Source organism: Suncus etruscus, chromosome 3 (genome assembly GCF_024139225.1).
Source record: "Suncus etruscus isolate mSunEtr1 chromosome 3, mSunEtr1.pri.cur, whole genome shotgun sequence".
In the NCBI taxonomy this organism is placed as follows: Eukaryota; Metazoa; Chordata; class Mammalia; order Eulipotyphla; family Soricidae; genus Suncus; species Suncus etruscus.
In genome coordinates, this window is record NC_064850.1 from 67345658 (window position 1) to 67360302 (window position 14645).

The 14645-nt window shown below is 41.2% G+C and overlaps 1 protein-coding gene across 1 annotated transcript; it reads left to right on the forward strand.

Moving 5' to 3' along the window:
• The first annotated feature begins 7111 nt into the window (after positions 1-7111).
• UBE2T (ubiquitin conjugating enzyme E2 T) lies at positions 7112-12427 on the forward strand. Its single transcript, XM_049770688.1, has 6 exons — positions 7112-7220; positions 9023-9092; positions 10883-10988; positions 11105-11203; positions 11338-11415; positions 12302-12427. Exons 1-6 carry the CDS (start codon positions 7112-7114, stop codon positions 12425-12427), a joined length of 588 nt encoding a protein of 195 aa, XP_049626645.1.
• The last annotated feature ends 2218 nt before the right edge of the window (positions 12428-14645 follow it).

Sequence of the window (14645 nt, forward strand, 5' to 3'; positions counted from 1 at the left end):
AGGCAGTGTGCCCTGACAAGAACTTAATCTCCTGGATCCAAGGCTGAATTGGTATGGTAGCTCTAGAGAGCAAGAGCCCTGGGGAGAGATTTAGTGGGTTCGAGTCCCACATAACTTGGCGCAAGCTAGGTATCCGAGGGGATTTCTCTTCCCAACTTGGCGAAAACAAAACAAAACGAAAAGGCCAGGGAGAGACAAATGAAAGTGACTGATGGCCATCACAGAGGGGGGGTGATTATGAATTATGTATTCATATGAGAGATGTGAACTGTGAACAGGGCAAAAAGAAAGGTTGACTGATGGCCATCATGGGGGGGGTGAATGTGACATGGAGGGGCAGAAATGTGACACAAGGGGGAGAAGTGTGACGTTGTGGGATTGACATAAAAAGGGTTGATGTGAAAAGGGGGGTGTGAACATAAAATTGGGGAATATTGTATATATCAAAATCGCGATATTAACCCCCCTAATCTCAATTGCACATTTTTCCAAAATGGTGCAGCTTTAGTATGCACTGTATACACAGGTGTGGGACCCCTCAGTATATATTGTGCAGTATAAATCGGGGCATTGTACTGTATATAGGAGGGCATCCGCACAGGTATAGGGCCCCTTAGTATATATTATGTACTATGTGGGGGCTTGGGGCAGTGTATATATGGAGGCACAGGATGTATAATTATGATGACAGTTCTGATAAATATGACTTTGCTTTCAGTTTTGTTTTGCTTGGGACTGCACTATAGATTGAGGAGCAACAGAGGAGAGAACCGGTGTGGGTCAGTGGCTGCATCGTGGTGCCTGGTGAGTCACTGTCCATACTAGACCCCATCCCATCCCCTCCCCTGTGGGACAATATTTGTATTGGGGCTCTGTGAGCCAGAGTTTCACACATTTTTTTAAATCTAGTAGCCAGCAAAATAAGTTAGTGGCCAGGTTCTGAGGTCAATGTATAATAGTACCAGTGAGGACTATTTGAGTGAACCATGCTTAAAATATCCATTATGAGCCCCACTAATTTTATAATACTATTTACACACACATAAGATGCCATATATGTGTCATCCACAGATGTCCCCATAACAATGCGTCATCCACAGATCCCCCCATATCAGTGTGTCATCCTCAGATCCCCATAACAGAGTGTCATCCACAGATCCCCCATAACAGTGCGTCATCCACAGATAAATAACAGTGCGTCATTCTCAAATACCAGTGCGTCATCCACCGATAAATGCCATTATGTCTTCCACAGATAAATAACAGTGCGTCTTTTCATTACACCGGTTTGGTGTTGGTGGCTTTATTTTAAAATGAAACATTTTTATAGGTGCCCTGTTTGACATGGCTACAAAGAAAAAACGAAAAACGGAAGACAAAAACCATGAATTTAAAGTGGAATGGACTGAGTCATTCGAGTTTCAGAGTGTAAATGGCTTCCCAACCTGTCTTATTTGTAAAGAAAAATTGGCACATAACAAAACATCTGATTTGGAGAGACACTTAACAACAAAACACTTGTCCTTTAGTAATAAATATCCTGTTGGTGATGCAAGGAAGAAAGCAGTTGAGGAACTTCTGAAGAGTCAAGAAAAATCAAGTTCTGTGTTTAATCACTGGGTGCAATCTTCCAACTATGTTAATTTTGCAAGTTTTGTGGTTAGTCAAGAGATTGCTAAGAGAGGCAAACTATATACAGATGGCGAATACATAAAGCAATGTTTTATAAGTGCATTCAAGGATTTTAAGAACAAAGAAGAAATTCTAAAAAAAATTAAAGAGTTGCCATTGTGTGCTAAAACAGTGAAAGATAGAACAGCCAAAATGTCTTCCAATATAACCAACCAACAAGTTGATGATCTTAATGTGGTTTCAGCTTTATCAATAGCAGTTGACGAGTCTTGTGACTTAAATGATACAGCTCAAGTTTCACTTTTTGTAAGATTTATGTCAGCTACAGGTCCTAAAAAAGAACTTTTAGAATTATTGCCACTGAAAGGTCAAACACGTGGAGAGGATATAGCAAAGGCTGTAATTGGTTGCATTGAAAAATACCATATTCGGGGCCGGTGAAGTGGCGCTAGAGGTAAGGTGTATGCCTTGCAAGTGCTAGCCAAGGAAGGACCGCGGTTTGATCCCCCGGCGTCCCATATGGTCCCCCCAAGCTAGGGGCAATTTCTGAGCGCTTAGCCAGGAGTAACCCCTGAGCATCAAACGGGTGTGGCCCAAAAAATAAAAAAAACAAAAACAAAAAAAAGAAAAATATCATTCCACTTGATAAAATCGTCTCAATTGTAACAGATGGGGCAAAAAGTATGACCAGCGTAAGAAATGGATTTGCTGCTATTAATGAAAGAAAAAATTAGTCATGAGATACTTACATACCATTGTATCACACATCAAGAAGCACTTTGTGCGTAGACATTTCCAGAAGAAATGTGCAAAGTTATGGAATTGATGATTAAGATGATCAACTCCATTGTAGCTAAAGCTCTTCATCATGCCAGTTTAAAGAATTTTTAGTTGAAATGGAAAGTGAGTACCAGACCTTCTGCTGCATAACAAGGTACGTTGGTTATCAAGAGGAAACGTTTTGAAACGTTTTGCTTCCTTATTATCAGAAATCAAAGCCTTTTTCCTCGAGAAGGGTGTTCACTATCCAGTATTAACAAACGATCAGTGGATTCAAAAACTGTATTTCATGGCGGATGTTATTTCACATCTAAATCAGCTTAATCATAAACTACAGGGGAAAGGAAACACAATTTTTTCGATGTTAGAAGAAGTTATTTTGTTTGAAAACAAATTATCTGTTTTTGCTCAAGATTTTGACAGAGAAACTTTGATTCACTTTCCAAGCCTGCTGAAACATCGCCAAGAAAATAATTCTGATATTGACATTACCTATTTTAAAACAACACTTTTAAATATGAGGGAAGCTTTTCTCAAGAGGTTTCAGGATTTCAGAAACAGCAAAGCGAAGTTGGCCTTTGTTAAAAAACCTCTGGATGCCACTGTAACGGAATTAAATTTTTCTCCCTTTAATATCGACATTGGCAACTTTGAAATGCAATTGCTGGATTTAAAAAACAAAGAACTGTGGAGCTCGAAATTTGAATGTCTTTGTGCTAATTTAGAAAGATTGGAGAAACACAAATGTGAACTTATTTCACAGAGCAAGTGGTCTGCTTTGAAAGACCTGGAGAAGGAAGATATGTTGATTTTTTTTTTTTTTTTTTTTTTTTTTGGTTTTTGGGCCACACCCGGCGGTGCTCAGGGGTTACTCCTGGCTGTCTGCTCAGAAATAGCTCCTGGCAGGCATGGGGGACCATATGGGACACCAGGATTCGAACCAACCACCTTTGGTCCTGGATCGGCTCCTTGCAAGGCAAATGCCGCTGTGCTATCTCTCCGGGCCCGATATGTTGATTTTTAACACCTGGAATAGTATTCCTGACTCATACAATAAACTAAAAAAGCTAGCGTTTGCTGTTCTTTCCTTGTTCGGGTCTACATATTTATGCGAACAATCATTTTCAAGCATGAATTTTATCAAGAGTAAATTGAGAAATCATCTCATCGATGAGAACTTATAATCGTGCCTAAAATTAAAAACAACAACATACAAACCTGACTTACTCAAACTATCCAAGGAAATGCAAGGCCAATGTTCACATTAGTGTTTGTGACTTTGTCAGTCATCGTCAGGATGTAATTTTCTCTACATTGTAAGGCAGATTTTATGGAATTTAACATTATCGATAAATAATAGTGTTCTAGAGTTTTTGTTTTATTAGTTATGTTATTTGTATCCTCCCGACCTATGTGGATACTTGCATGCAGAATATACTCAATTAAAACTTATTGAAACTAAAAACAGTGTACCATCCTATGTATTTTCAGTTTTAAAAATGTGGCTCTCAAAATAAATTTCAATTGTGGTTTTGGCAAGATTTGGCTCAGTTGAAAAAAAAAAATTTGCCCACCACTGTTTTTGTCATTGGCCACCTCTACTCAACCCACCCTCTTTCCTTGTTTTGGGACCATCTGTTGGTGGGCCTACTTTTAGCATGATAATCAGGGACTATGCGCTCCCCTTCCAGCTATTTCCCTGACTCTAATTCTTTTTTTGCCTTCACAATTTTATTTTTGATTTTTTTTTTTTTTTTTTTTTTTTGGTTTTTGGGCCACACCCTGTGATGCTCAGGGGTTACTCCTGGTTATGCGCTCAGAAGTTGCTCCTGGCTTCTTGGGGGACCATATGGGACGCCGCGGGATCGAACCGTGGTCCGTCCTAGGCTAGCGCAGGCACCTTACCTCCAGCGCCACCGCCCGGCCCCTTATTTTTGATTTTTAACCATTGAATTTGACATGCTTAGTTATGGTTTTCTTTCTATGTATTCTGCTTCTTTCCATGAGGTCTTCCTGTGTCTGTAGGTTGCTGTTTTTATAATTATATTTGGAAAATTCTTCTTTTTGTGTGTGTGTGCTGGGTATCAAACTCAGGGCTTTTTATGTATAAAACTTATATTTGTTAAATTCAGAATCAAGCTTCCCCCACAGCATAAAACTCAGAAACCAGTCTTGATATTGTAATAGCAAAAGGGAGGTTAAATTTTCAGCTAGCTGGGGTCCGTGCCTGTCCAACACAGTGGACCTTTGACAAGGACCCCGAGTCAACTATTCAAGTAGTATATATATGGTTACAATCTTAACATTCGCTTAACATTTCAAGCTGCCACCAGGTATCTATTCTAAATATACTTTGTAGTCTTTTTTGTGTCATGACCTTAACCTCTTAATGTTTAATTATTTTTTGCCATCTCCGACCATATTGGTGGGAACATGTTTTCCTTGGTGTTCCTGAGGAGCACTAGCCCACATCTTGGATCCTTGTTGGTGAGAACATCCTGTTCTAGCCCCTTCTTCAAAAGAATTTGAGACCCCTGTGACCTACATGCTTATTGTGGCTAGCGATAGCTTCAGGGTCTCAGGATCTAACAATCACCCCTAAAATACTGTACCATTGATCTACATCTCCCACCCAAATTTTCTTTTTTTGTTTGTTTTTGGAGTCACACCTAGCCGCACTGAGGGGCCACTCTTGGCTCTGCGCTCAGAAATTGCTTCTGGCAGACTGGGGGGCCATATGGGATGCCAGGATTCAAACCATCATCAATCCTGGATCTACTGAGTACAAGGCAAACACCCTACCGCTGTGCTATCTCTCCGGCCCTCCACCCATATTTTCTTATGCTTGTAATAACAGTGCCTCACTGGGTTTAGGAAATGCAATTAAAGTGTAAAGCTGTATGAGTGAAAAGTGTGAATGTCATGTCACCCAAACAACTAAAACAAAACAAAAAAGGATTCTTCTAGGGCAGGGCCACAAAATGTTGTACGGAGGGCCGCAAACGGCCCGTGGGCCATGAGTTTGAGACCCCTGATCTAAAGGGTTTGAGTTCAGTTCTGGGCACTGCATGGTCTTCCATACTTCCTAGCATTACCAGCAATGACTGATGACTCCAAGGACCACAATTCAGAGTCAGTGAGCTGAGCATTAAGCAGCCCACAACCATGGGTATAATCCGTATAGAAATACAATTTAAAAAAAAAAAAAATAAGGTTGGAGCTAAAGAGATAGTGCAGTAGATAGGGTGATTGCCTTGCACAGAGCCAACCCAGATTTGATTCCCAGCATCACACACACACAAATATTCTCCAACCTCTGCCAGGAATGATAAATGCAGAGCCAGGAGTAAGTAAGTCCTGAGCACTGCTGAAAGTGGCCAAAATCAAAAAATAAATGAGAAGTTTCGAGTATATTTGAATGTTGATGGGATGAAGAAAAGATTAAAAATTCTGGTTTATGGGGCCGGGCGGTGGCACTGGAGGTAAGGTGCCTGCCTTGCCTGTGCTAGCCTAGGACGGACCACGGTTCGATCCCCCGGCGTCCCATATGGTCCCCCAAGAAGCCAGGAGCAACTTCTGAGCGCATAGCCAGGAGTAACCCCTGAGCGTCACAGGGTGTGGCCCAAAAACCAAAAAAAAAAAAAAAAAAAAATTCTGGTTTACACACAAATTGAACTAGCTAGGCCTGCCTCCCAGTTAGAGGGGGAAATTAGGGAGGCACCTAGACCAATCAGATGCAAGACTACTATGTAGTAGGATAGGTACATAGGGGACCACATATTCTAACAGCCCTGGGAGTGAGGGAAGAGGATACGGGAGATAGGACAAAAACGGAGGTGTAGGGAGGACAATTTGGTGATGGGAACCCCCCCTGATGTTATGTAAATATTTAACTAAAATATTATTGTCAACAACATGTAAACCACTAAGATCAAAATAAAAATTATATTAAAAAATTCCGGTTTAATAATATGCCTCTGAAAAATTGAAACTCTGAAATGCATGGAGAAAACCTCAAACATTTTTTGTGTAAGTATCTTAGGGTATTGACTATTTCTGTCATTCTTCTGCTTTCCTCAAGAAGCATCTGTAGACTTCCTCCCACAGCTGATATTTGTCAAGTCCTTCTCCATGCCTTGGCAGGCCAAGAATGGTGTGGAGAGGGAAATTAAACCCAGACTGCTTTATGACTTAAGAATTTATCAGTGGGGGCCGGGCGGTGGCGCTAAAGGTAAGGTGCCTGCCTTGCCTGCGCTATCCTTGGACGGACCGCGGTTCGATCCCCCGGTGTCCCATATGGTCCCCCAAGCCAGGAGCAACTTCTGAGCACATAGCCAGGAGTAACCCCTGAGCATCACCGGGTGTGGCCCAAAAACCAAAAAAAAAAAAAAAAAAAAGAATTTATCAGTGGAAGCAGAATTAATATAAAACATGATGTGTTTTTGTTGCTTGCAGAGCTTCGTGAATATTTTTACACTTTATTTTAAAATTTTATTTGCTTTATTAGATAAAGAAGGAAATGGAAAAACCCTAGAATCTCTTGTTATTATGGATTAAGACAGGGAATCCATTTGTTCTTCACTGAATTGAAGCCATCTGCTGAAATTCAAGACACTGTTGTTATTTAAAAGTTGTCTCTATTCTCCCCAGTGCATCCATCACCTTTTCTGGTGACCTGTGTTTCTTTGCACGTGGAATCATGCAGAGAGCTTCACGTTTGAAGAGAGAGCTGAACCTGTTAGCCACAGAACCACCCCCAGGCATCACATGCTGGCAGGATAAGGACCAGATGGATGATCTTCGAGCTCGTAGGTATCACATTGTGCATTGTGAGTTTTGACCCTATTAGTAGTTGTGCTGGAGTTTGAGCATTTTCATATTCAGCTTAGTAACAGTTTCACTGTCAAAATATACTGTCCTTACTACTTAAACTTGTTCACATTTTAAAAAGGTTTCTTAACTTCCTTTCTTTAACTTTTTGTTAGACTTTTGTAGATTTATAGTCAAGATTTGGGCATTGACTATGTCACTATCAGAAATTGTGTTTAAACCAAAGACCACCCTGTCAACTATCTGACACCACATGTTGCATTAATTAGTAAATACTGAGTCCTGGGCCTGGAGAGATAGCACAGCGGCACATGCCTTGCAAGCAGCCGATCCAGGACCAAAGGTGGTTGGTTCGAATCCCGGTGTCCCATATGGTCCCCCGTGCCTGCCAGGAGCTATTTCTGAGCAGACAGCCAGGAATAACCCCTGAGCGTCGCCGGGTGTGGCCAAAACACCAAAAAAAAAAAAACTGAGTCTCTATTTTTGCAGATGGATGGAGGATGGATGGTGAGGCCTTTCTCAGCCAGGCCCGGCACCTGCAGCCCCTTTGGCCCGCGGATCTGTGGGTTCAGGATAACTGCGAGGAAATGATCCATAGGCAGTCAGATGAAATTTCAGGAGAAACCCAGCTTTATTACAAGGCCCTAACTGCCATATGCATATTACTCACATGGCCTCTAAGCTAAGCAGCCTCTCTGCATCCACCTGTGTCCTTGATCTCTCCTTGCTTTGTCTTCCCTCATACTCCTCCCCCCAAGCCACTCTTTTTTTTTTTTTTTTTTGATTTTTTTTTTGTTTTGTTTTGTTTTTTTTTGGTTTTTGGGTCCCACCTGGCATTGCTCAGGGGTTATTGCTGGCTGTCTGCTCAGAAATAGCTCCTGGCAGGCACGGGGGACCATATGGGACACCGGGATTCGAACCAACCACCTTTGGTCCTGGATCGGCTGCTTGCAAGGCAAGCGCTGCTGTGCTATCTCTCCGGGCCCCCAAGCCACTCTTAATTACCAACCACAGGCCCCTTCCAGCTGTGGGAGGGTCTCCCTATCCAGGTAAGATTAGCATTTGGCTTTGGGGAGGGGTAACAACCAGACATAACACAATGACTAGAATGCCACAGTTCAGACAAAGCTAATCTGGTTGTATTTGAACTGTGGCTAGAATTTTTCAAGAAGGTTTATAACTAATATACATTTTTATTTTTATTTTTTTTTTTTGGTTTTTGGGCCACACCCAGCAGTGCTTAGGGGTTACTCCTGGCTATCTGCTCAGAAATAGCTCCTGGCAGGCACGGGGACCATATGGGACGCTGGGATTTGAACCAACCACCTTAGGTCCTGGATCGGCTGCTTGCCAGACAGACACCTCTGTGCTATCTGGCCCCCTAATGTACATTTTTCTTTTTTCTTTTTTTTTGGTTTTTGGACCACACCTGGCGATGCTCAGGGGATACTCCTGGCTGTCTGCTCAGAAATAGCTCCTGGCAGGCACGGGGGACCATATGGGACACCGGGATTCGAACCAACCACCTTAGGTCCTGGATCAGCTGCTTGCAAGGCAAACACCGCTGTGCTATCTCTCCGGGTCCCCTAATGTACATTTTTAATGTGATTCCATTAACTTTCGGGGTATATTGCAATACTGCATGAGGTTATCTTAAAACCCGAGAGGGAATTATTGTCCTAGACATAGTTTCTATTAAGACCATAGATTTTATTTGATGCATACAGCATGATCATAAATAATTAAATTCTTACTTGTTTTTTCTTTCTTTTCTTTTAAGAAATATTAGGTGGAATCAATACGCCATATGAAAAGGGTATTTTCAAATTGGAAGTTATCATTCCTGAGAGGTCAGTATGAATTACATTTATTATAGTTATTTATTACACTAAAAATTACATTTATTATTGAAAGATAGTAATATAGGGGCTGGAGTGGTGGTGCTAGTGATAAGGTGTCTGCCTTACAAGCACTAACGTAGGATGGACCACGGTTTGATTCCCCTAGTGTCCCATATGGTCCCCCAAGCCAAGAGCGATTTCTGAGCGCATTGCCAGGAGTAACCCTTGAGTGTCACCAAGTGTGGCCCAAAAAACCACACACACACACACACACACACACACACACACACACACACACACACATACACACACACACACACACACACACACATAGTAATATAATAGAGTGTTAAATATAAGTTAAAGGGCCTGGATTTTAATTGTAGCTTTAGTATGATTCACTGATTTTGAGCAAATTATTTTTTTTCCCTGAAGTTCTATTTTATTTTCTCTAAAAATTGCACTGGATCATACTAAAGGCCCCTATTGAGAGGCACTTGAGCACCATATAGTGCTAAGGATCAGACTCAGGGTTTCTGGCATGCATACAAGACATGTGTTTCAACCCTGTAAGTGATCTCCGTAGCCTCAAATTGACAGTTTTTATGTGTATGTTTCAGTGACATTAAATATGTTCCCTTTGTTGTACAGTCAATATCCTCTCCTGAGAATTTTTATTTTTCCAAACTGAAACTCCATACACAATGACTCCCAGTCTTCATCCATCACCTGGCCATTTCATTCTACTCTGCATCAGTGTGACAGCCCCTTTAAATTCACATCTTTAAGGCTCTCAGAAAAATCTCAGCAACACAAAAGAAAAACTTTGTTTTGGGGCTTGGAACAATAACATAACACTGACCTGGTTTTGATCCCAGGCGTCTTCTATGGTCTCCTGAGCCTGCTAGAGTAATTTCTCAGTACAGAGCCAGGAGTAACCCCTGAGCTACACTGGGTATGACCAAACAACAACAACAACAACAACAAACAAACAAACAAAAACCCAACACTTGTATTTTAGCAGAATGTGTAAGGGAAGAAATGAATACCTTATAATTGATTTGGAGACATCTATTCACAAGGTCAGATCCTGACCAAATGTTTATTCTTAAGAGAAGTCATGATTATATATCAGTGTTGCAAACACACTGGACATTTTTCCAGGGTTGTGTCTCAGTAAAGGGATCTAATAACCAAACACAGTGTATGAATGTCAGTTGGAGACTATTTTGTAAAATATATCTAGAAAAGCCATTTGGGAAATTGAGGAAATCTGAATAGTAGATGATATTGGGGAGGTCATTAATTTTTTATAGGAATTTTGATAATATTTCAGTTGATGGAGAATTGACTATTCTCAGGATCTGAGATCATGCTGACATTTAGAGGATAAAGTGGCTTTACTCATCCAATGGTGGGCATATAAGTATTATATGAAATGATATTATATCAACTTTTCGTTTTTTGTAAGTTTTCTTAGTGCAAACTTTTCATAATCAAAATTGTAATTAACAAGAAGTTTGTTGGGGCTGGAACATACTGTAGCACATAGGGCACTTGCCTTGCATGCATCAGCTCCAGGTTCAATCCTCAACATTCATATTGTTCCCTGAATCCTTCAGGAGTGATCTTATAGTGCCAAAAGTGAACCCTAAGCACCAATGAGTATGGACCCACAAATAAAAGAAAACGAAAAGGTTTCCCAAAGGCTTTCTTTACCACTCACCAGGATGCTGCTCATAATCTATTAAGGCAGGCAGTATATAATAAAATTTCTATGCTGTTCTGTGCTTCCAAAGGTATCCATTTGAACCACCTCAGATCCGATTTCTGACTCCAATCTATCATCCAAACATTGATTCTGCTGGAAGGATTTGTCTAGATGTTCTCAAGTTGCCGCCAAAAGTGAGTGATGGGTTAAGGAGTAATTACAGCATGCTGCCTTCATCAATGAGACACTAATTCTAGTATCCATCCATTCTTATCAATGTAAAAGCATCTGCCTCTCTGTCTATGTGTAGGGTGCCTGGAGACCATCCCTCAACATCTCAACTGTGTTGACTTCTATTCAGCTGCTCATGTCAGAACCCAACCCTGATGATCCACTCATGGCTGACATTGTAAGTAATCTCATTTCCTTTTCACACATGTTCTGCCTTGTCTAGTACTCTCACTCATCAGCTGTGAGCTATAGCAGCTGGAGGTTGTTCTTGCAAACAATTTTTTTCTCCCCATTGACTCTGATTTCATCTAGTCTGCAGAATTTAAATATAATAAACCTGTCTTCCTCAAGAATGCCAGGCAGTGGACAGAGAAGTATGCCAGACAGAAGGTATGTTTATACAGCTTTTTTTTAATCTACATATATGTATGAATGCTTTATAAATAGCTTTGTCAAATTTATATAGACCTTTTTCTCCTACTGTAATGTGTTAAATTACTATCCAGCAAAATAGCCTAGTGGCTCACTCAACTGCACTTGGCCAGCAGTTGTCTTCTGTTGGCAACACTAGAGGGCAGGCAGCATCTGGGGGATTTTTCTTATTCTTGGGTAGTGTGGAGACTTGAGAGATGACTCAGGTTCTTTTTTCCTAAGATTTCTTTTTTAGCACTGACTGAGTAGGAACTGTATTTGGTAGGACTATTTATAGAATACAGGAAGGGGTGAGGGACACAGGAGGAGAACACTGACATTTCTTATGGGAACATTCTTGGCAAAAGGTGAAGAAAACACTTCCCCAGTTTTAAGTTAACAGAATTTCCTCGTGTAACATAATACAAATTACAGTAACATGGAAATTAGCACATTCTGGCTCCTTCTGAGTTTGAGCATCCAATTGAATTAGTCACGTTATTTATGACAAGAAATTTTAAAATTGACCCCAAAGCATGAGGAAGATTTTTTTGGAGGAATATCATTTGCAAGAGATGGCAAAGAAGTACTTAGAAATAATAGAAAATTTTGGGGGCTGGAACAATAGCACAGCGGTAGGGCATTTGCCTTAAATGTGGCTGCCCAGGATGAACCTGGGTTTAATCCCCAGCGTCCCATATGGTTCCCTGAGTCGTGAGTGATTTCTGAGCTCATAGCCAGGAGTAACCTTGGAGCATCATCGGGTGTGGCCCCCAAAAACAAAACAACCAAACAAGAAATAATAGAGAACTTTATTCTCCATCTGTGAATCTTATTGTATTGTGTACTCTGTGCTCCTTTTTAGGTTGATGAGGAGCAGGTGCCTGATAATTTATCAGAGACCAGTGATTCTGAAGGACACAATTCAGCCCTGAAGAGGAAAGCCAGGCAACTTGGAAGCATAGAAAAGAAATTTTGCCCTGATGTTTAGGGTGTGGTCTTGGTTAATAAATTCTGTGTCAGCGGTCTAATTTGGTTTTTGTTTTGTTTTGATTTTTACTTGGGGGTTGCATACTCAGCATTTCTCAGGGCTACTTCTGATTCTGTGCTCATTATTTAGGTAGTTCAACTGCCTACCAGCTGTACTATGTCTTTGGCTCAAAGGGTCTAGGTTGCATACCTTTCTTGAGTGTTTTTCTTTGAAGAGATAATTTTGTACCATATAAAACTTCTTATATTTATTATAATATAATACATTGATGCTGAATATTGTTTGTTTTATTTAGCTTGTATATATTTTATTTAGCTTGTATATATTTTGAAGCTTTTTAAACCTGAAAAATAAATTATTTTATGTTGAATGCGTGTTATTTTTTAATGTATATCTGAGAAAAAACTGCCCAGAATGCTATATAATAATAATAATAATGTAAAATCATTTGGAATTGTTGGGGCATGAACAATAGTACAATGGATTGGCATTTGTCTGGCATGTGGCTGACTCAGGTTTGATCCCCAGCATCATTTTTGGTCCTCTGAGTCTAGAGTGAGGAGTAAACCCTGAGCATTACTGGATACACACCCACTTCAAAACAAACAGACAAAAATTATTTGGAATTGTTGTCCTTTTTTTTGGGGGGGGGGGGCCACACCCAGCGGTGCTCAGGGGGTACTCCTGGCTGTCTGCTCAGAAATAGCTTCTGGCAGGCACGGGGGACCATATGGGACACCGGGATTCGAACCAAGCACCTTAGGTCCTGGATCGGCTGCTTGCAAGGCAAACACCGCTGTGCTATCTCTCCGGGCCCTGTTGTCCTTTATTTTGTCAACTTGCAAACATTACTAAGCCCTGAGCACCACCAGGTGTGATCCAAACACACACACACATAAATACACACAAATACCCCAACAACAAAATACCGGTTGGAGCAATAGCACAGTGGTAGGGGGTTTGCCTTGCACACAACCAACCCTGGACGGACCCCGATTCGATTCCCGGCATCCCATATGGTCTGCCAAGCCTGCCAGGAGCAATTTCTTGTTTTGGGGTCACACCCGGCAGCACTCAGGGGTTACTCCTGGCTCTACACTCAGAAATCGCTCCCGGCAGACTTGGGGGACCATATGGGATGCCAGGATTCAAACCATCGTCCTGCATGCAAAGCAAATGTCTTACCTCCATGCTATCTCTCTGGCCCCCAGGGGCAATTTCTGAGCACAAAGCCAGAAGTAACATCTTAGTGCTACAGGGTATGATCCAACTCCCTCCCCCCCAAATAACAAACCCCCATAATTTCTCTTTTTTCACTAAAAAAGCGTTTCTTCTTTACATACAAATAATGTTCAAAGATCTTTCTACATTAGTAAATTTGACATTAGCAGTTTATGCCCCTTTATATGCATGGATCATGTGTTTTTGTTTCTCTTTTATACATAATATTTAGTCCATGTGCAATAGATCTATTAGAAAACTTGCCAAAAGGAGAATTCTGAGTCATCAGAATAATAAGTCTCAGCAATGACTATAGTGGAAGCTTCATGCCCCAATCCCAGGGGTATTGGAGAACTCGTGTCTGGAAGCAATGTTAACATAGGAAATATTCTACACAAGGTTAAGGAGATAAAACAGGTTCAGGAACTTCCAACAGCTATCTGCAAGCAGGCAAAAGGGTACCATCAGGCAGACAGGCTAGCTGTAGAACCAAAACCAGAAGTCTCTGACCTGAGGTCTTTATTGGGAAAAGTACTTCCCACCCAGGAGGGACAAGCACAAAGAATAAAGTAAGAACTAGTTACTCCAACAAATAACATCTTGTCTGTACCTTGTTCCTTTTTTTTTTTTTTTTGGTTTTTGGGCCACACCCGGTGACGCTCAGAGGTTACTCCTGGCTATGCGCTCAGAAGTCGCTCCTGGCTTGGGGGACCATATGGGACACCGGGGGATCGAACCGTGGTCCGTCCAAGGCTAGCGCAGGTAAGGCAGGCACCTTACCTCCAGCGCCACCGCCCGGCCCCTCCTTTTTTTTTTTTTTTAAACTCAGTCTATTTATTCGTAACTTATGCTTACATTTTCCTCACTACTGCCTTGTTTTCTTTGGGTTTTTCTTAATGTCCTAAGAAATTGAGAGAACCTTAGCCAAGTTTCTTTTTCTAGACTAAGCCAGACCATAGGCCAATGGCCAACTAATGGATTAACCTCTCTCTTAGGT